The 23,053-nt window shown below is 43.9% G+C and overlaps 1 protein-coding gene across 1 annotated transcript in view; it reads right to left on the reverse strand.

Annotated features, from left to right (window-relative positions):
• The window catches only part of LOC115462291 (pentatricopeptide repeat-containing protein 2, mitochondrial-like), a 66,414-nt gene extending 44,481 nt beyond the window's left edge, over positions 1 to 21,933 (reverse strand). Inside the window, 5 exon segments of the mRNA XM_030192301.1 lie at positions 5,533 to 5,627; positions 5,630 to 5,649; positions 14,875 to 15,004; positions 18,377 to 18,469; positions 21,783 to 21,933. Coding sequence (XP_030048161.1) covers positions 5,533 to 5,627; positions 5,630 to 5,649; positions 14,875 to 15,004; positions 18,377 to 18,469; positions 21,783 to 21,888 — 444 coding nt within the window. The 5' untranslated portion in view covers positions 21,889 to 21,933.
• Between the last annotated feature and the right edge of the window lie 1,120 nt (positions 21,934 to 23,053).

Consider the following 23,053-nt stretch of genomic DNA (forward strand, 5'->3'; position numbering starts at 1 on the left):
TAACGTTATCATCTGAGAAGAACTAAAACACAAATATCATTTTCATATTTCATACAGGTGTTAGAGATATAAAATTAGACATCTCTATCACATGTAAGCATATTTCGAAAAATTTTTGCCTTTAAAAATACTGGGCCCGATATTGGCTGGTGCTGATCAGCATTTTGCTGACTGCCACTGGTGTTAAACCCGGAAATTCAATGACAGGCCATGTCCGGGCTCTGGCATTGAATTTATTGGTACAGGGAGCCGGTTAAAATATAACCAGTTAAATGCAATATTTGGCACTTAACTGGCTATGAAGAACCACTTAAAGACAGGATTGCATTTTATGCACTCCTATTTATGTAGTTAACCTAACCTGTGTGAGGGTTTACTGAGAAGACGGTCTCAAGGAAAGCGAGAGCAGCCCCGGAGGGAGATAGGGAGGCATTCACAAACCTCTCATAGAGGAGCACGCCCTCCGGTGGCCAAGAGACTGTTTAGAATAAGGAATAAGCCCAGGGACCACCATTCCCACAATGCCCCTGACCCAATACAGGACTCACAGGAAGTGAAGAAGGAGGGGCAGGATTGGGAGATGGTTTCTAATCAGGGAGATGAGGAGCAGCTGGGGGGCTCTGGAGGAGGAAGAAGAGATGGAATGGGATAAAAGGAGGATTATAGAGGAGAGCCAGGAGGAGAGTATGGAGGTGGCTACATGTGTACAAACTGCTAGTGCTAAGGTGAGAGGTTTCTGGGCTGCGGTACTTCCTCAACTGTCTAGAATTGGTAAGACAGGATTGATGCAGCTGGGAAGGAACCTGTGGTAGCAAGTAATTCAGAAGGTTCAGCTTGGGGGAAGAGTAAAAGGCTGTGTCATGTAAGGAACTGGTGATTAACAAAGTAATCAGTGGCTAACTGAGGAAGAAAAGGTGGTGTTAAGCACCGAACTGTGATCAGCCAGTTAGGGGATGAACCCGTTTGACATTGTGAATGTGAACAAAGGTCAAAGAGACTAAGATGAGACAATATAAGTGCTGCTGAAGTGATTACAGCTGACTGATGTAAATAAAAGAAAATCCTTTATTATAAGAGGGTTGGAGTGTCTGTCCGTTTGTTGGGAAGTACCTACTAAGGGCACAGTGACTGGAGGTAGCTGTGGTTGTTGAGAGCTGAGGAGTGGAGCGGGCCACTGTAAGAGAGCCAGAAGCCAGCATTGAAGCATATCGGCTAAGCAGGGTCAGCCTGGACCAAAGACTGAAAGGGGGACCTGCTGACACCTGTTAAGTGCCAACTCTGCCCCCAGAACGCCCTTGGGCTCTAACTGCATATATTCAGGGGAACTATCTGGCTATGTGCCACTGAAAATGCCCAGTTAGCCCCAGACAGGCAATTTAAACAGCCAGGACTGAGACCTGGGCGGAGCTGGTGAGAACTGGAAGGCCTCTGCTTTTTTTGTTTTGTTCTACAGGTGCCAGCCAATATTCAGCAGGAACCTGCTTAGCTGTGCAACTGCAGACGATGAATATTGTCAGCACCTGCATAACTGCAGTTCCTCCCTAACCCCTCCTACTGTACCACCCCTGACCTGCCCACCTTTTGATGGCCTATCAGAACAGATATTAACCAGGAAGTGCTGCAGTTGGCCCATGAGCAATTTAAACCTCCCCTGCCCACTTAACTCACTTTGAATTTTGGCAGATGTTTCTGCAGGCAGCGAGTGCTCTTTTATAGAATACTATGGATGCTTGGAATGCCCTCCCGCGGGAGGTGGTGGAAATGAAAACAGTAACAGAATTCAAACACGCGTGGGATAAACATAAAAATCCTATTCAGAAGGAATGGATCCTAAGGAGCTTGGGTGGCAGAGCCAGCCGGTGGTGGGAGGCGAGGATAGTGCTGGGCAGACTTATACGGTCTGTGCCAGAGCCAGTGGTGGGAGGCGGGGCTGGTGGTTGGGAGGCGGGGATAGTGCTGGACAGACTTATACGGTCTGTGCCCTGAAGAGGACAGGTACAAATCAAAGTAGGGTATACACAAAAAGTAGCACATTTGAGTTTGTCTTGGTGGGCAGACTGGATGGACCATGCAGGTCTTTTTCTGCCGTCATTTACTATATTACTAGTAAAAAAGGCCCGTTTCTGAGAGCAATGAAACGGGCGCTAGCAAGGTATTTGTTTTGTGCAATGAATGTTTAGAAAGGGATTTTTTGGATAATTTTTTGTGTTGGTAATGAAGAATTGACATGTTGAGGATCAGTGTGTGTGTTTTGTTTTGTAAGGGGTTTTTTTTTGGGCCCACTCCCCAGGGTGGCCCCCTTCCCTCCCTCCCAGATGCAAGTGTGTGTGTGAGGGTCACTTACACCGCACAGTCACTGGGCCCGTCTGATAATAGGTTACTTTGTTAGTGGCACTTCTCACCCATTTGAACCCTCACACTACTGGGTCATGGGCAATTAACACCCAAGAATAGGTTAATGGCACCCTCCCTCCAACTGGATCTTTACTGCTATGATAGCATAAACGTTTATGCGCAGTATCTGTTGTCAAGAGTGAGTGTCTCTTCCTGCTCTCCTTTCCCAATACTCCCCACTTCTTCCGCTCTCTCCCTCTTGCAGAGCTTTTTGTGCCCTTTCTGTTATCTGGATCTCCAGCTTCCCCTGGATTTATCTTTGGCCAATTCCTTCCTGGATTTTGCTCTCCCCTTTGATGTGTTTCCTGGATTTCTACCTCTCTGAATCGATGTTTGTATTTCCTGGATTGCTCTCTCACTCTCTCTCTCTTTGTTGGATTTCTCCCTCCCTGTATGTGTGTCTGATGGATTTCTTTTTTTTTTTTTTGCCTCCTCTTCCTGTTTCTTTCCGGAATTTTTGTGCTTGTACCTCCCTTCTTGAATCAGTATTTTCTGTTTTTTTTTTTTTTTTTTTGGATATGTTCCCCTGATCTGTGGCTCCGGGTTTTCTTTCTCTGCCTAGCTAATTTACCATCCGGCTGTGATCCGTGTTCTGCATCGTTCTAGTCTACCGATCTCGGTCTGGTAGTGACGAATGCCGCCTCTTACCGATCGATGGAACCGTTAATTGCGTTCCTGAACCGGCGCGTTGAAATTCTGAACGCCAAGCAATCATGCTTCTAGATGCGGGCCCGGAGGGGAGGAGCACGCAGGAAAGCAGGCACAATATCGACAGGGAGGGGAAAAAGGGCTTCCATTAGTGAGGAGAGAGCACGCGCGCCTCCGCAGTCACTGGTGGTCTCCCGAAGTGTGTAAGGATGGGCGGTGTTCCAAAACCTTCTCTGAGATGGGGTTAATTGTGGGACCTGAAATCTTGCTTGGCTGTGGGGTATTCAGGAAAGATTTGTGAAGCATTGCTGAAAAGGGGGGGGGAGGTTGTGGGGAAAGGAAGCGCTTTCTGCTCCATATGATCGGGTGGTAAGCAAAACCTTTTGGGTTAGGCTTGTTCGTCGGGTGGGGGGGTTGGTTTTGTGATGCAGCGAGGGGGGGGGGTCTGTGTTGCCCCGTTCCCTGCCACTTGCTCCGAAGTGGCAGGGAGCGGGCACTGACAGCTGATTCCCCTTGCTTTGGAATCAGCTGTCACCTACTCAGTGCGTGCCTGCCTAGCAGGCCACCTCAGAGGGAGGAATGGTCCCAGGCACATTAGAACGTTGGAGGTGAGAATTATTATATAGGACTAATACTGTATAAACAGATATTAACCTAATCTAATCTATATCTTGAATACTGCTCTATCTCAACAGGAGGTTCCAGGCGGTGTACACAGAAGCTCAGCCAAAAAAGTGAGAATTACAAAACCCATAATACTAAATTGCAAAAAAATTAATCATAATTACCAATTTAAAAAGTTTTCAACCTTTTATGCACGAGCATATAATTTTGATCTAGTTAAATTAGATTTGGTAAATTATTCCAAATTGTAACAGCTTGAATAGGAAACAGAAAACCACGCTGATGTCTAAATCAAATATTTTGAAAAGTAAGAACTTTCAACTGCAAATCACGAACTCGGGTTAAATTATCATATTCTATTCTATTATCATATAATATCTGAAAAACTAAACATGTATCTTTAAAAATCCATTTACTTACATGAAGTCAATGAAGTATTTTAATAACCAAATACACTTTCCCACTTCCTTAACCGGAAAATCATCTGGACAGCTGTATTCTGTAGTAGTTGTAGTTTATATAGCAACTTATTACTCAATCCAACATACAGTGAGTTGCAGTAATCTAACTTAGACAAAGCCAACATCTGAACAAAAAGGGCAAAGTGAGAACTTTGAAAAAAAAAAGAAAGTCCCAATCAACCTCAATTGATGTAAGCAGAAAAAAGACTTCTTTCAGACTTGATCTGGGCTTCATAAGACAATGAATAATCCAAAAATAATACCTAAAACCTTAGATTCCTTTTCCACATTTAAAATTATGCCATTTGATAATGTAAGATTCAAAGGAATATCTGTCTAATCATTACTTATTTGGATTTTGCTCACACCTTTTTCAGTAGTAGTTCAAGGTGAGTTGCATTCAGGTACACTGGGTATTTCCATAATATTTTGTTTTCACCTGATTTAACTGAAGCATATGTTCAACAGTCCATTTTTTCCATAGCAACAGAAATGTTGGCTTATGTTTCACTTATAACGGGACAAACTGGAATCAGCATTAAAATATCATCAGCATAGGAAAACAAATGTTCATTTTTAACTAAGGTAATACATAAAAGAGAACTCATAAACAGGTTACAAAGCACTGGAGACAGAGGTGAACCCTGAGGCACTCCACAAGTAGACCTCCAAGAATTTGACATCACACCTCCTTTCTAAACAGTATAAGACTGATTCAACAAGAAATCTTGGAACCAATTCAATACTCAGCCAGTCAGACCTAAACCACTCAATCTAGTTAGCAGTAATTCATGGTCCACTGAATCGAACGCAGTCAAATATCATATTGAAGCAGAACAATCTGCCTACCCCTACTTAAATACTCTAATAAAATTTAGGCGTACACATTTACTATAATGGGCACATCTATTCTGTAAGTTGAAGTCAGCCCCTCCTAGGCCCCATCCCTGTGAATGCCCACCCTAATTATACGCTAAGCCATTTCAGTGTGTAATTACAGAGTAGTGATTAGGCGTGATGCTGCCATTTTTGTGCATAAGTGTATACTTACCCGCGTGAATGACAGTATTCTATAAATTTAAGTGTGTAGAAAGCACCTAAATCTGGGCGGGCTGTTACACAACGATGGGGTATCTGTTTAGTTTAAGAATGCTATTCCTCAGGTCTAAACGTTTGGCTATCGCTACTATCCAGATACTTTGAAAGCCCATCGCTCTGTCCCAAATCCTGCATAATTCAACATCAGGAAGAAAGGCAGCAAGCTTCCCATAGCCGAACATACAAGACAAATGATATATCATGTCTTTCATGTCTCTGAACTTTTTTACTCCCTGGAGTGTGCTAAATAAAAGTCTAATTTACAAGTCATGAAGGGGTGAGGAGGGGGGAGAAGGGAGGAACTTACTTTGTCCTTGATTAAATCCAGTGCCATGTTCTCAAGATTCAGCTCATAACATAACCTTATAAAAAGGGGCCCAAATTTAAACTCGCCAAAAGCTACGTTTTGTTTTCTGCATGGTACCTGAAAGACAAAAAAAACCAGGTCATATTGCTTAAAGAAGAGAAAATGACAAAGGGAACAAGATTTGCAGTACAAATATTACACAGAAATGGTATGTTTGCTAAGGAAAAATAGAAATATGGTAGTGTTTGCTGTAGACCTGCATAGTGCTTACTTTAGGAAGCACAGCACAGACAGAAGAACGAAAGGGAAGACTTCAGTTATGTTTGTATTCCAAAATTAGGGCTGCAGTAGAAAAACTGCATGAGTCCTTTAAGAGTAGTTGTGAGCTAATGGGTAAAGCATGGAACTGGGAGCTGGCAAGTTCTATGCTTGAATTTGCACAATTCGCTTCACTAGACCATGAGTGGGAAACAATATTGCAATTGCTATGGTTGTTGATGCTACCCTTTCTTTCACCGCATAAATGTTTGCCTGTTACTGCAAGCTTCTCTTCTATTCTGGCATACCAAAGCTAGTGGCGTAGCTATGGGGGGGCATGGGCCCCCCTAAATTGGCTTGGGGGCCCCTGGTTTGGCTGTCGGGGGTTCCCAACCCCCGCCAGCTGAAGCATTTGTCCCACACTGGTCTCACCGCATTGCCTACCCTGCTCTTCACAATCGCACCGTGTACGCTCAGTTTCATTAAAATGAGCGTGCACAGCATGACTGAGAACAGACCAGGCCAGGCAATGTGAGACCAGCGGGACAAACGCTTCAGCTGGCGGGGTTGGGGACTCCCGCCAGCCAAAGTACCATCATGTGACGGTGGTGCGGGGAGTGGCAGACCAAAAGGTGCCCCCCTCCACTTTGTGCTCTGGCCCCCTCCCCGTCGAGGTCTGGCTACCCCCGTGACCAAAACTGCTTTATGCCAATGGTGGCTACCGTTAACTTAATTCATGGTAATTCTTCCTCAAAGATTATTATCCTAAATGAACCCGGCTATGACTTTGGAAACTGTATCTTAAAAGCAGTCCTTTTTATATTTTTAATGTAGGACAGTATTAATAGAAACTTGGAGGACAGTACTCAGACACACTTATGTGGTCGGTAAGAAGTGAATAAAAGCTATCTTCTAAAAATAATCCCAAGTAGTGCAAAACTTTCAACCATTTAAGTCACTCAAGGCCAAAGCTATCTGTTTCAAATCTGAATGGGATAGGAGGCAGGCTGAGGGTAGTATTATATCTATGAATAATGTAAAAAGTTCACTTCAAATAAACAAATATCCATTTAAAGTTATATGCGTATTTCAGTGATCCTACTTATATGTTTAGGATTGCTGAAAAGCCACATAAATTTAGAAGATAAATTATCTCTGTTTCCAGTTACAAAAGTAGCTATCCCTCTTAATATGGACATAGCAACACGGCTTTTAATGCTATTGCAGGCATAAAATTCCTATAGTGCCATCACTTTCATTCTCATTTATGGAGCTGCATTCCTGCAGTAGCAAGAGCAATCTAGCTGGAATCAATATCAAGCACCCAATTAAAACAACAACAACAACAACAAAAGGACTGATTTGTAAAACAATGTTGTTTCCAAAACCTTATTCTCCTACATTAAGGGGCCCTTTTACTAAGTCACATAGAGGGGTATTTTCGAAAGAAACGTCTAAATCAGAATTTGGACGTTTTACAAAGGCGTCCAAATTCCGAGGCGGGGAGAAGGTCATTTTCGAAAAAGATGGACATCTATCTTTTGTGTTCGAAAATACCATGGACGTCCTTGAATTTGGACATTTTGCGATCTGGACATCTTTGATTTTCGGCCATTTTCGAAACAAAGACGTCCAAGTCTAAAACGCCCAAAGTCAAGCCATTTGGACATGGGAGGAGCCAGCATTTTTAGTAGACTGGTCCTCCTGACATGCCAGGACAGCAATCGGGCACCCTACGGGGCATTGCATTAAACTTCATAAAATGCTCCCAGGTACACAGCTCCCTTACCTTGTGTGCTGAGCCCCCCAAAAACCCACTACCCCCAACTGTACACCACTACCATAACCCTTACAGGTGAAGGGGGCACCTATATGCGGGTACAGTGGGTTTTGCAGGGCTCACAGTTTCCTGCACAAGTGTAACAGGTAGTGGGGGGATGGGCCTGGGTCCACCTGTCTGAAGTGCACTAAACTACTCCAGTGACCTGCATACTGCTGTCATGGACCTGAATATGACATCTGAGGCTGGCATAGAGGCTGGCAAGTAATGTTCTTTACCACACTTTTTGGGGGTGGGAGGGGGTTAGTGACCACTGGGGAAGTAAGGGGAGGTCATCCCTGATTCCCTCCAGTGGTCATCTGGGACACCTTTTTGTGCCTTATTTGTAACAAAAACAGGTCCAGCTCAAAACGTCCAAGTTTTAGTGCTGGACATTTTTGCTTTGTTCCATTATGGTTCAAAGACGTCCAAATCTTAGGAATGCCCAAGTCCCGCCTTGAACACGCCTCCGATATGCCCCCCTTGAGATTTGGACGTCCTTCCGACAGACTTCCGAGAAAGACATCCAAAATGCGGTTTCGATTATACTGATTTGGACGTTTCTGTGATATGGACATCAAAGTCCCGATTTATGTCACTTTTTGGATATCCATCTCTTTTGAAAATGAGCCTGATAGGCACCTACGCGAGCCCAACATGCGCCAGTTCAGAACTACTGCCCGGCTACCGCGTGCCCCGGGCTGTAATTTCATTTTTTTATGTGTGTACATATATTTATTTTTGGCGCTAACCAGGCAGTAATCGGCATTGTATGCACGCAGATGATTACCACTCAGTTAACGTGAGAGACCTTACCGCTAAGTCAATGGGTGGCGGTAAGGTCTCAGGCCCAAAATAAACGCACCCAATTTTTATTTTGTCGCACATCCATTTTTGTCCCCCCCCTTCCCCCGAAAAAGGCCATTTTTGCAGGCGCGCTGAAAAATGGACCTGTGCGCTTCCATTACACGCGTCTACAACAACGCAGGTCATTTTTCAGCGCACCTTAGTAAAAGGACCCCTAAGTAATTTGAAGATTTTTTTAACAACAACAACAAAAAAATATGAATAACATCGTCACCCCACCAGTTCCCTCTGCTTCTAAAACTTGGGGGCCTGACTCTTCTCTTTTTCTCTACACCAGTGATTCCCAAACTGGTTCCTGGGAACCCTGGAGTTCCTCAAACTCTCTTCAGGGTTCCTCAAGAAATTAAGAGTGTAGAATCTTTTGTATGAACATCTTCTATATATAAAAGGCACCTCCAACGTTCGAATGAAGCCTCAAGCCGGAACTTGAGGCGCCCGAGATATCCGGTTTGGCCTTAAGTGTCCGCCCCGCCCTCGCGTCACAAAGTTATGATGTCGAGGGCGGAGCAAAGACACTCGACGATTCAAGGAAGCCCAGCTCTGTTTCCACGCCCCACGAGGTTCGTCACCCTCTCTCCACCCCGCCCCAAGTACGCAACTTCCCCGCCCTCTCCACTCGCCCACGAGGTCGCCGCTTCCCCTCTCCACCCCCCCCCAGGTCGCCTCTTCCATTCGCCACCCCCCCCCCAGTTCGACGCTTCCCTTATCCATCCGCCCGCGAGCGAGGTCGCTGCTTCCCCTATGCTAGGCACCCCCCCAAGGTCGCCTCTTGCAAACTCCGCCCCCCCCCCCGAGTTCGCTGTTTCACCTCTCAACCCCACCCCCTGAAGTCGCCGCTTCCCATATCCACCCGCCCCCCTCAAAGATCACCGCTTATCTTAAAAACAAACAAACAAAAAACTGAAACGCAGGCAGCCTTCAGCCATTGGCTGTCTGCTCGGCAGCCACTCATCTCTCTCTCACTTGGAAAGCTAAAGGTGGACAAAGCCATGGGACCGGACGGGATCCACCCCAGAATATTGAGGGAGCTCAGCGAGGTTCTGGAGGGTCCTCTTAAAGATTTGTTTAATAAATCCTTGGAGACGGGAGAGGTTCCGAGGGACTGGAGAACGGCGGAGGTGGTCCCTCTTCACAAAAGTGGTGATAGGGAAGAAGCTAGAAACTACAGGCCGGTAAGCCTCACTTCGGTTATTGGAAAAGTAATGGAAGCCATGCTGAAGGAAAGGATAGTGAATTTCCTAGAAGCCAATAAGTTGCAAGATCCAAGACAACATGGTTCTACCAGAGGGAAATCGTGCCAAACGAATCTCATTGAATTCTTTGATTGGGTAACTGGAGAATTGAATCATCAACGTGCTATAGACGTAATCTACTTAGATTTTAGCAAAGCTTTTGACACGGTTCCCCACAGGAGGCTCTTAAATAAACTAGATGGGCTGAAGATAGGTCCCGAAATGATGAACTGGATTAGGAACTGGTTGAAGGACAGACGACAGAGGGTGGTGGTCAATGGAGTTCGCTTGGAGGAGGGAAAGGTGAGTAGTGGAGTGCCTCAGGGATCGGTGCTGGGGTCGATTCTGTTCAATATATTTGTGAGTGACATTGCCGAAGGGTTAGAAGGTAAAGTTTGCCTATTTGCGGATGATACTAAGATTTGCAACAGAGTGGACACCGGGAGGGAGTGGAAAGCATGAAAAGGGATCTGAGGAAGCTAGAAGAATGGTCTAAGGTTTGGCAATTAAAATTCAATGCGAAGAAATGCAAAGTGATGCACTTTGGGAGTAGAAACCCACGAGAGCCTTATGTGTTAGGGGGGAGAGTCTGATAGGTACTGAGGGGGAGAGGGATCTTGGGGTGATAGTATCCGAGGATCTGAAGGCGACGAAACAGTGTGACAAGGCGGTGGCCGTAGCGAGAAGGTTGCTAGGCTGTAGAGAGAGAGGTATGATCAGCAGAAGAAAGGAAGTGTTGATGCCCCTGTACAAGTCGTTGGTGAGGCCCCACCTGGAGTATTGTGTTCAGTTTTGGAGGCCGTATCTCGCGAAGGATGTTAAAAAAATGGAAGCGGTGCAAAGAAAAGCTACGAGAATGGTGTGGGATTTGCGTTCCAAGACGTATGAGCAGAGACTTGCTGACCTGAACATGTATATCCTGGAGGAAAGGAGGAACAGGGGTGATATGATACAGACGTTCAAATACTAAGGTATTAATCCGCAAAAAAATCTTTTCCGGAGATGGGAAGGCGGTAGAACAAGAGGACATGAAATGAGATTGAAGGGGGACAGACTCAAAAAAGATGTCAGGAAGTATTTTTCACGGAGAGGGTGGTGGATGCTTGGAATGCCCTCCCGCGTGAGGTGGTGAAGGTGAAAACAGTAACGGAATTCAAACATGCGTGGGATGTGCATAAAGGAATCCTGTGCAGTAGGAATGGATCTTCAGAAGCTTAGCCAAAATTGGGTGGCGGAGCAGGTGGGGGAAGAGAGGTTGGTAGCTGGGAGGCGAGGATAGTGGAGGGCAGACTTATACAGTCTGTGCCAGAGCCGGAGATGGGAGGCGGGACTGGTAGTTGGGAGGCGAGGATAGTGGAGGGCAGATTTATACGGTCTGTACCAGAGCCGGAGATGGGAGGCGGGACTGGTGGTTGGGAGGCGGGAAATACTGCTGGGCAGACTTGTACGGTCTGTGCCCTGAAAAAGGCAGGTACAAATCAAGGTAAGGTATACACATATGAGTTTATCTTGTTGGGCAGACTGGATGGACCGTGCAGGTTTTTCTGCCGTCATCTACTACTACTCACTGGCCCTGGAGCGCAGGAACAGGAAGTTCAAAACAACTTCCTGGTACCTGTGCTCATATGGGGACAGAAAGAGGAGAGAGGAGCAACAACACAGCACACAATCAATGCCTGGATGCTGCATTCAGTGCCTGGGAGCAAAGAACAGGGAGAGATGAGGGCTTGGGGTGAAGAGGGGGGCAGGGGTGAAGAGGGGGGAGGGAGGGCTGACTGGAAAGTTGACGGTGAGCAGAGGGGGAGGAAGAGGAGCACAGAAGGGGAAGGGGAATGCACCACCTGCTTAAAACTCTCACACATATACACACAACACTCTTTCAAACACATACACTCACTCTGAGGGGGGGAGGGTGGCCTGGAACTTGGAGTGTGACTGGGCCGGTGAGAGGAGGGAGAAGAAGAGGGGCACGGTAGGGGGAGGGGAATGCACCACCTGCTTAAAACACTCACACTCACACATACACAGAAACACACACACACACTTTCAAACACACACACTCTCTCCCTCAATCAATCACTCACACCACACACACAAAGTCTATATCAAACGCACACTCACATTCTTTCTCACACACACTCTCACACAGACAGCCTCACTCTATGTCACACACACTCGCACATTCACTCAGTCTCTCTCACACAGTCACTCTCTCAAACATACACACTACCGATGAAAACCATGCTAGCGCCCGTTTCATTGCTCTTAGAAACGGGCCTTTTTTACTAGTATATATATATATATATATATATATATATATATATACATACATACATGTTTATATAAACTGGTGCATGAAAAATATTTTAGGGATTCCACCATAGTAAAAACTTTAGGAATCGAAGCTCTACACATATGCAAGGAAGTTGCCAAATGCCACAGCTGGAACCTTATCTGTACTCTCATCGTCTCTAGCTTAGACTATTGAAACCTACTCCAAGGTCTCCTACCCCCTTCAATGTATCCAAAACTCAGCTGCACTACATACTGCACTAAATGTCATTCCTTTCACATAACCCTCTTTAAGGCACTTCAGCAGCTCCCCACTTGCTTCTCCATACAGTTTTACAGCTTCTCTTTAATCGCTGTTCACTGTCCCCCCGCCCTCTTTGTTATAGGACACTGTTTCAACTTTTTAAAACTTTTTTATGTTTAAACACGCATTTAATCCTTACTTGTGTATAATCTGTGACATTTTTTGGATATAATTACAGACTTTTTGGTTTTAAGCACTTCAGTTATTCAGTCTCAAAGCACTTAAAATGTTTTGCCTTTATGCATAAGTGCTCATTTACATCCACACCAATGTTATCAACGCAACTACACTTTTATATATTTTTTATTACATAGTTTTTAACGCTTAGCTTTTATGTATGAAAAGCACGATGTTTAAACATTTATGCTTACTCATGCACATTATTGTCAATTGCCAGATTAATTTTAAATTTCATAAAATGTTTTATGCATAAAGCAATTAAGCACTAAAAGGTTTGTGCCCCTCAGCACAAAATGAACTTGATCACACTTACACACAGAAGTTATTCATGTGCTTTTTCATATACAGTTTTTATGGGCTCAAAGAATTTTTTTGTTTTTATTCCATAGCACTCCAATGATTGATTTTTGCATGAAATGAACTCATTTACACTTATGCTTGGGTGCATAAAGAGAGGCATGACCAGCAGGAAAAAGGAGGTGATAGTGCCAGAGGGCGGCTACGTAATTAGTAAGCAGTCTTGAATGCAAAAATCATAGGGACAGGCTTATGAGCCTCAACATGTATACGCTGGAAGAGAGGAGGGAGAGAGGAGACATGATAGAAACATTTAAATATCTAAAGGGCATTTATGTACAGGAAGAGAGCCTTTTTCAAATGAAGGAGAGCTCTGGAATGAGGGGGCATATGACAAAGTTAAGAGGGAATAGGCTTAGGAGTAACCTAACTACTACTACTACTTAACATTTCTAGAGCGCTACTAGGGTTACGTAGCGCTGTACAGATTAACAAAAAGGACAGTCCCTGCTCCAAGGAGCTTACAATCTAATGGGCGAAATGTCAAGTTGGGGCAGTCTAGATTTCCTGAATAGAGGTATGGTGGTTAGGTGCCGAAGGCGACATTGAAGAGGTGGGCTTTGAGCAAGGCTTTGAAGATGGGCAGGGAGGGTGCCTGGCGTATGGGCTCAGGGAGTTTATTCCAGGCATGGGGTGAGGCAAGGCAGAAAGGGTGGAGCCTGGAGTTGGCGGTGGTGGAGAAGGGTACTGAAAGGAGGGATTTGTCTTGAGAACGGAGGTTACCTAAGGAAGTATTATTTCACAGAAAGGGTGGTGGAGGCGTGGCATGGCCTCCCAGTGGAGGTGGTGGAGTCAAGGACTGTTCCAGAATTTAAAAAGGCATGGGATAAGCATGTGGGATCGTTTAGGAACAGGAAGAATTAGGAGTTACAGAGGATGGGCAGACTGGATGGGTCATATGGCCTTTATCTGCCATCATGTTTCTATGTTTATATACAGGTGGTCTTCATGCACACACTCAGGGGTCCTTTTACTAAGCTGCAGTAAAAAGGATTCTGCGTTAGCAGTGGGGACCCATTTTTGCCACACATAAGGGGCCTTTTTACCGCAGCAGGTAAAAAGCCCCTAAAAAAAGACATGGATATGCAGTAAGATTATTCTTACCATGTGGCCATGCGGGGTGGGGGGAGCACTTAACGCCACCCATTGTGGTGGAGCTAAGGGCCCCTGGGTTACTGCTGCACTAGAAATTACGGAATTATTTTCCGTAGCGCCGGAAATGGTGCACGCTCGAGGCGGAACTACCACCGGTGGCTGCATTGGACCAGCGGTAGTTCCGGGTTGCCACAAGGCAACCCTTTAGTAAAAGGGACCCTCAGACTTTTAATATTTATTTTTTATGCATCTTCTTCCAACCAATCAATCAATCAATCAGAGGACAAGTCACAGGACAAGGGAAGAAGGAGCACCCTGGTTTGTCAGTGATTTTATTTAGTAAAATTTGGGTATGAACAGGAGAATGTGGGATTAAGATTTAAAGGTAACCTCCAAAAGATGGGCTGTGAGGCTGGATTTTAATAAATAAAGAAGGAAAATGCCCATAATAAATGAAGCACCCTAATTCCCATATTTTTCTGTCTTGAATTGACTACATGGCAGGGCCTACTCTTGCTTGCATTGTGTATGGCACTCTTCTCTTTAGTAGCACTACAGAAATTAGTAGTATTCATCCTTTAAATTACATGCAAGTTCATAGCCAATCCACTCCGTTTCTTGTTAACCTGAAGGAAACCAGACAAAATGGCCTTCATCTCCTTATGGCTTTAGCAGATTCTGACGCAGTAAGAGAGTCTTTACTAAGGCGCGTTCACGTTTTTGGCACACGCTAAAATTGTGGGCGTGCTAAACGTTACAGACACCAATGCATTCCTATGGGCGTCTCTAACGTTTCACGCGACAAAATTTTAAAGCACAAAAAAAAAAAAACGTGAGCGCGTCTTAGTAAAAGACGCCCTAAGTCATTAACGATATAATGCTGAGCACCAGCTGGATCAGGGCACATTGAAGCCTCTCAGGATTTATTTCCATTGTACCTGTAAATAACATTTTTAGCTAGTTCCACCTCTGCTGGCGTCTGGCATAGATGCAGTAATGTTTTTAACTCATCTCGAAGGATTAGGACATTTTTCTTTAACTTTTCTTCAAGGTTTCTAAAATATAAATCTGAAAAAGAAATCATCATTAGCCAGGTAAAGTCATTCTTAACTGGAAGCAATGAACATTTTCCAAAGCAATGGGGGCACAACTTGTTCCCTATTAAAGATGGCTTTTAAATCATATTATAATCCAAATCTTCTAGATGTTACTCTGGACCCATAACCATCTTGTGCGTCTTCTCCAATATTTGAAACCTACCTTTTACTATCTACAAAATATTGCTTTTGTTATTTTGCCTCTGCTTCTGTAGAGATCTTCACATCCACTTCATGTCTTGCTGAGCGTAACTCAGTTCCACTGTTTCTCTAGGCCCTATCGTGTGTCTCTATCATAGTTCTAGGTAAATGCTTATTGCTTGAAATGCTACATTCACATTCTCCTGCAAATTCCTTCGCAAATATCGAGGGAGAGGATTCCACAAAGATGGTGCAAGACAAAAATAAAGCCCCCTTTCTGGTAGCCATCAAATCAGCATCCTTCATTGAAGGTACTATCAATGTAAGCATACTCTGTAATTGTAAATTTCATGCCGGTAAACACAAACTCACAAAACCAGCCAATGGTTCAGGCAGTTTTTCATAGATCACTCTGTAAGTAAGAGCCATCAACTTAAATCTAATCCTGTAACAAACAGGTAAACAATGGTAATACAAATAAAGAGAGGTAACATGATCAAACCTAGCTGCCCTACCAAAAATCTGAATGGCTATATTGTGGAGCATCTGCAACTTCCTAAGGTTCTCCTGAGGGTATTAGCATAACCCATAAAGACAGCATGACTTTTATTTTCAGAAAAGGTGGTACAGCAAGTTTAAATAAACATAAACATGCAATAATACCAAAAATGCACTACTGTCCCTAAACAGCCTGTAATTTATGAAGGGTGGCATAACCACGCCCAATCAAAAAGTGTTAATATAAGGGGTAAAACACAGTTGGAAATCTATTAATACCCCTAACTATCAAAAACTGTCAACCACTGCCAACACTTTACTAAATAAAATCACTGACAAACCAGGGTGCTCCTTCTTCCCTTGTCACCCAACAGGCTACCATCTTATCAATATTCAATACCATTCAGTGCTCCCTTAACCAAATGGTCAATGCTGACAAACAATCCAGCAGACATGTCAAATCATTAGTTAATTTTGAAACTTTTGCCACCAATAACAAATCATCAGAATAAACATATGGGTTCATCCCGTAGCGCTGGATCACTTCGAATGATGGGCATAAAAAGATGTTAAACAAGATTGGTGACAACATCAACCCTTGAGGTATCCCATTGGCCAAAGATCTCCAGGCTTTCTACTACAGAAAAAGTATGACCCGATAAAAAACTAGCAGAGCAGGCTAATACCGTAACATGAAGCCCTAGGCGATTCAAAAGAAGCGTATGATCCACCACATCAAACGCAGATGCAAGATCCAGCAACACCAGTAAGACCAGATCACCCATATCAAAAATCTTTCGTAGTTCACTAATAAGTTCAACCAATATGGTCTCTGTGCTATATCCTGAATAAAACGCTGTTTGTCCAGGATGTAATATCCTTTTAGCATCCCCCCCCCCCAAAAAAAAATAATACACCAACTGTCTTAACACCATCTTCTCAACCAATTTTACCAAAACCCAGAAATTTTATATAGGTCTATAAAGTTTTGGCCTCAAAGGGTCCAACACATGCCCCTTCAAACCGGCAGTATCACTGAGGGCCTGAAAAGCGAGTAGGGTTAGGCTTAACTTTATAAACCCTCCCCCACCAGGGAACCTATCAGTTCTTTATCCTAGATTCCCCTGAGGAGGTCAAGTGAAATGGAAATAAAGCACATACACAAAATATATATATAAAATAAAAGTAAAGGCAAATGCGGAGCAAACTCCTGAGTCTCTTGAACTGCAGAGATTCTACAGGGCTGGCTCAGAGAAACACTTCAGCCCTCTTCTTTTTATTGGTAAGCAATCAATGCCACATCATCATTAGATTCAAGAACCAATCAGGTTAGCAGCATCATATGGAAAACATTACTCATTAATCATTACCTTTCTCATGAAAGTTCAGCAGAATCATGGAAAATTGTTGTAATATCAGAATGTGTCAGTAGTTGTCCTTCCAGCATATAAGTAACAATCTGACCTATTTTTATCTTTCTAATTCAGTGTCAAGTGTTTGGTCAGGCAACGGATCTTAAGTCACTTAACGCTGACAAATCTATGATTTCCCAAAAAACAAGCTGTAATTAAATTTACTGATCAGGGACACAGTTTTGTTCTTTATCATTCTGCTAACTTCAGAAATATGTGTTATGTCTATTACCTATATTAAGTTATTTCAACATTAGCTCAATGTTCAGTAAACTATTATCATTTTAGTTGCTGTAAGCAGAATCATCTAGCTACAAGCTTTTTGTTTCCCCTGATTTAATTGTTACATTAAATTCCTGGGCAGCTCTTCATAATCATTTTCAACCAGGACCCGGGGGTCTCTATTCTCAGACAGATTTTCCAGACCATCAGGCCCCTTTTACTAAGCGGCGGTAAGCCCAATGCGGGCTTACTGCTCGCTAAACACGAAGTACCACCGGGCTATTTTTGTAGCGCTGGGGTGTACCCGGCGGTAATCGGGCAGTGCCACATGCTGCCCGGTTAGTCGGGTTAGCATGGGAGCCCTTACTGCCACCTCAATGGCGTGAATCAAATTTGTGTATGCAATTTTTGGTGCTTTTTAAAGAATCAGGGGTAAGGGCAAATTCTATAACAGCAATTAAGCTATTATTCTGTAATGGCAATTACAAACGTTAAGTCAGCCTTTACGCACCAGCATTGAGGCACAGCTGCTTACACCATGGCATCGGCTGGTGTAAATTTCCTTAAGCAAATGTTACAGCTGTGGGAGTTCTGTTGGTGTTCTATAAACTTAGTATGTATGTTCTGGGCACAATCCTGACCCACCATAGTTGTCCCATGTCCCTCCTCCCCCTTTGAAGTTATGCACTACAGAAAATGCATGCTAAGGTTATAGAATGCTAAGTGCAGTTACACGCATAACTGAAAATTCATGCCAATTGATGCAAATCACCAATAATTGGTGGTTAGGGTCAATTACAGCTAATTTGTCAAGTTATGTGCATAACTGTAGGAATTCTATAACCTGCGACCGCAATTTTGCATGCTAGGCATAAAACTGTATGAACAAGATTATAGAATGAGGGGCTAAATGTTAAATCAATACCTTTATTTTCCAAATTAAGTACTGCATATTATTTTTATGAAGAAATGGATGAATATATAAACTGGTGCTCAGATGTGTTTGCATGATCTCAAATGTACTTCAAAGAAACATGATAGGATAATAAATTTACTTTTAAATGAAATACCTTTTTCTCCATAAATCTGAGATATGACAGCTACTTTCTTCTGTTGAAATTCTTGAAGTTTCAATACATCATCTGTTAAAAGGTACCGTTTAGCTGGAAAAAAAATCAATTCATTTTTACCACAGTAAAAATCACCAGGAAAGTCTCACATTCTCTCCACCTCCTATCCTAGGGGTGGGTAACCATTGCTCTCGAGGGTCCAACCTAGTCGTGTTTTCAAGGTTTCCACAATAATTATGCATGAGAATGCATACAATGAAATTAGTACATGCAAATCAAATAGATCTCATGCATATTTATTGTGGAAATCTTGAAAACTTGCCACCCCTGACCTATCCCTTCTAGCAGTCACTTTCACTCTCTCAAACTCACCCACCCAAGGGCCTCCTTTCCCCTTGAGTGCTCAAGAACTACCACATACAGTTTTCACCCCCTCAAAATCCCCAAACTAATGCCCAAGGACATTGTAGTATCATATTTCAGCTGGTATATCCATTGTTTAATTATGAATCACAATATGTCGGATTCAAGATGCTTGTTATGGACCAGGTTAAGGATATGTTAAGGGGAGGGGAGCGGGGGAAAATGATATCAACTCGAACAACGTTGGATAAATAGATTGCATTCAATTAAGATACAGGGTTTAACCTCCGCAATTGAATGGCAGGCATTTTTTTGAAGTTCCGGGTGACGTTATGTTTTAAATATTTTAGCATTTTCATCATTACAAGCGCCATTTTTGAATGCAGTGATGAAAAAGCATCTGTTAAGCTTTCAGTAAGACAGTATAATTATATTTCATTTGCTGTTTTTAGAACAATATTTTGACTAAAATTTGTCTTTTATTCTTTTAGACAATTAAAACTCAGCTCTCCAGTCCTTTGATATAGAGTGGATGGTGTTTGCTCCAAAGGAAGCTGTTATGGGTGAAATGGACAGTTCCGTTGAGCTTTAATATTGGTTTATGAACATATTTATTTATTTTATTTATTTGTTGCATTTGTATCCCACATTTTCCCACCTTTTTGCAGGCTCAATGTGGCTTACATAGTTCCGTTTACGGCGTTAGACGGTTCTGGTCTGAACAAATACAATGTATAACGAATACACAAGGTGGTGATGTGGTAGAATGAGGTACATAAGTGATAGGTATAATTGGTGGGAAATTAGAAAGGGGGAGGAAGAGTCAGGTAATGTCCATTACGGTCTTTGCTTACGTTGTGTCGCAGGTATCCAAGTATTTTTATGTTGGGTCGGTGGGGTATGCTCTTCTGAACAGGGGATAATATGGGACATATGGGAAAATGATTCACTATTTCTATTAATATTGAAAATATAAAAGGCATATATTACACAAGTGGAATGTATGTAAAAATAGAGAAATTTTTTGACCGATGATGGTGGTTTGAATGTAAGGTTCTTCCATGGTCTCCTCCTAATTAAGGAACCGAGAGAGCCACTGAGGTCTTTTTACTTCTATTTTAATATTGAGATACTTGAAGTACAAAAGAATAATTGGTCTGGGAATCAGTTAGAGTTGGTAAAACTACAGTAGGCCGATTCCTATAGTCCATCAATTGGTAATAGTACTTCTCTACCTGTTCTTCAACTGTTGTAACGGTTTCTTCAGTGTTAGCTGATCAGGCCCTGTTGCTTCCTGATGGTGAATCAGTTGAGCCCGTTTCTTGCAAATTCAAAACATATTCTACGCTTATCCTCTTCTATCTCTTTTCTGAAAACTCTTGCACCAGTCTACGAGAACCATAACCTTTCTCCAGCTATACTATATTATACTTTATGGCAGGGTTTGACACAGTTTCTTAAGATCTAGGAGCCAGCTCAAAAATCTAGGCACCAGACTTGTAATGAGCCAGCATATACACACATGCATAACTCTATCTCTGCCTCTCCCCGGCATGCACGCACCCACCCATAGATTTGTCAATCACCACCTCATATACCCTCCTGTGGCATACATTCGCCCCCACCCTTGCTGGTAGCTGTCTCCCAATGATGACTCACCCCCTCAAACTGAATTCTCAGTACTGCTCTCCAGCTTTTCATCTTCTCCACCTGCACATACCTCCCCAGCTCCTGTAACCCAGCACAGTTTTTGCTCCCCTGTCCCTCCCCCTCCCTCCAGTAGCACAGACATCCAGTTCATTCTCCCCCCATCCCCAGCGATACTAGAAAAACAGAAATGGAAATGAAAGATATCAGAGATGCACATTTCCTAAGGTTGACATGGTCCAACTGATAAATAAAATATTTTTTTCTACCTTTGTAGTCTGAGCATTTTATTTTTCCATTCGATTTGGTCTGTCTCTCTTCTGCTTTTCTCTTTTTCCTGCCTTTCCAAGGTCTCCTGTTTATTCAACATTTCTTCTCTTTACATGTCTGCCATCCATCTTCTCTCCTCTGTTCCTATCTTTTCTGCATGTTCAGCATCTGTTTTTTAGTATCCCTATCCTCCTCTTATATTTAGCATTGTCCCTCTGTGTCCCTATCCTTCCCCCTGTGATCAACAATGCTCCTTGGTGTTCCTAACCCACCCCTTTTCCACCACTGCCCTGTGTCCTTGTCTATTCTTACTCCATGCCCAACATCTCGTCTGTGCCCTGTTCCCTCCCCTTCCACACCCCAGGTTCAGCATCGCTCCCACTCTCTCCTGACCCCCCCCCCCCTTTGTGGTCTCTCTCTGCAGGTGGGTGCAGCCCTTTTGGGGGAAATGATTGCTGATGCTGAATCCAGGGGAGCTGCAACACTTCCGGATGAAAATAGTGCTGGATCAAAGTACATGCAGACTTTCTTGGGGGGGGGGGGGGGGGGGGAGTGATAGATCCAGGGCAATGCAGCCCTTCTGGGGGGGGGGGAGCGTGGTGGATCCAGGGGAATGCAGCCATTCTGGGAGAAAATAGTGCTGGATCCCGGGGGGGGGGGCGGGGAAATATAGCCCTTCTGGAGGGAATGAGTGCTGGATCCAGTGGATTGAACCCTTCTGGGGGAAATGAGTGATGGATCCAGAGGAACTGAGCCCTTCTGGGGGGGAATGAGTGCTGGATCCAGGTGCACGCAGCCCTTTTGGAGAAAACTGTGCTGAAACCAGACTGATAGGGCCCTTCTGGGGGGAATGATTGCCGGATCCAGGGGGAAACTGTTCTTCGGGGGGGGGGGGGGGGGGAAGTGCTGGATCCAGGTGGAAGCAGCCCTTCTGAATGAAAACAGTGGTAGACCCTGGTAGATAACAGCAATTTTGGAGGTGGATGAATGCTGGATCCAGGAGGAATCCGTTCTCGGAGGAATTAAACTACTACTGCTTCAGATTAAGAAGAAAATAAATTTAGCAACAACAGACCAGCATTTAACTCGGTCTACTAACGGCGTGGTGTCCACCCACATTCCGTACCTCCGCACGCACAACTCCAACAGCTCTCTGTGGGTAACAGCCGTGAGCCAGACAATCCGTAGCCGAACATCCGCGGCAATACTGTTCTCCATGCTTGCGCCGTCATGCTGTCCCCTGACTGTACCAATCTAAATTTTGCAGGGGTAATGGTTTAGATATCACCACAGCAAACTTAACCTGGACATCGCGGTTCCTTGGTGTCTATAATGTAGGTTTACTTATTTTTAATGAATCAGCACTAGACTAGCTCGGCTTTTCGGACCGGATGTTTGCATCTTGCAGACTCCTGCGTGCCCCCGAGTCAGCCTCAGCCACTTCCGTGGCACTTTCCAAGATGGCGACCTCCATCGTACGACATTGTCGGTTGTTGCACAGGAATGTGTTGGGAGGATTTCGTAGAATGGTACCAGGTGCGAGGGAGCCTGCAGGGTGGTTTTTAATTAACGGTCACAGTGGTCAGCCGGGGTAGATGGTCACTGGTGGGGAATTGCTATCAGGAATACAGCGGGATTACTGCGGTGCTGCAGTCGCGCAGACTAGAGCTGTATCGGTTGGGTTTGCAACAAACATCAATGGGGTATTGGGGTTCTTAACAGTGTACCTCGTGCACTGTGGGATTTGCAGTTCTCAAGTTTTCAATTATTCCTAACAATATAGGTGGATGAATTCATAGGGCTGGTCGAAATTGCTGGGCAGAGAGTCTGCCCCCATTGAAAATCTCAGCAATTTGCAGTAAGGAGAGGGACTGACCCCCCCCCCGCTTAAGTGAGGCGTCCACTCCAACCAGCAGCCGCGTTAAAACCTTTTAACCGATTTGATCAGTATTATGTACCCAAACTTTCAGTAGCGTATTTATGCTAATCTACTACCTGTCCACACCAGAAATTTCATAAAGAACACAGTTCCAAATCTCAACTTGCTCTTCTCTGATACTGCTTCCTGAATGACCCACCATTTGAATCTTAGCATGGCTAAAAGACAGCTTCCTGTATTTCCTGAGAAACCTACCATCCTCTTTCTGTGGGTAATATTCAGGCTATTTTCAAAGCACTTAGCCTTCCAAAGTTCCATAGAAACCTGTGGAACTTTAGAAGGCTAAGTGCTTTGAAAATGAGCCCATTGTCATCCACTTGTTTTCCCTGATCTCATAATGGTCATTTTGACATGGTTTCTCAGCACATATACAGAAAGTTTCTAAACACGTTACCAAGGCCCTTATCCAACTCTCATCACCTTTTGCTTGGGCATTTACAACCTACTCCTTATAGGTC

This window comes from Microcaecilia unicolor, chromosome 2, assembly GCF_901765095.1.
Source record: "Microcaecilia unicolor chromosome 2, aMicUni1.1, whole genome shotgun sequence".
Lineage (NCBI taxonomy): Eukaryota > Metazoa > Chordata > Amphibia > Gymnophiona > Siphonopidae > Microcaecilia > Microcaecilia unicolor.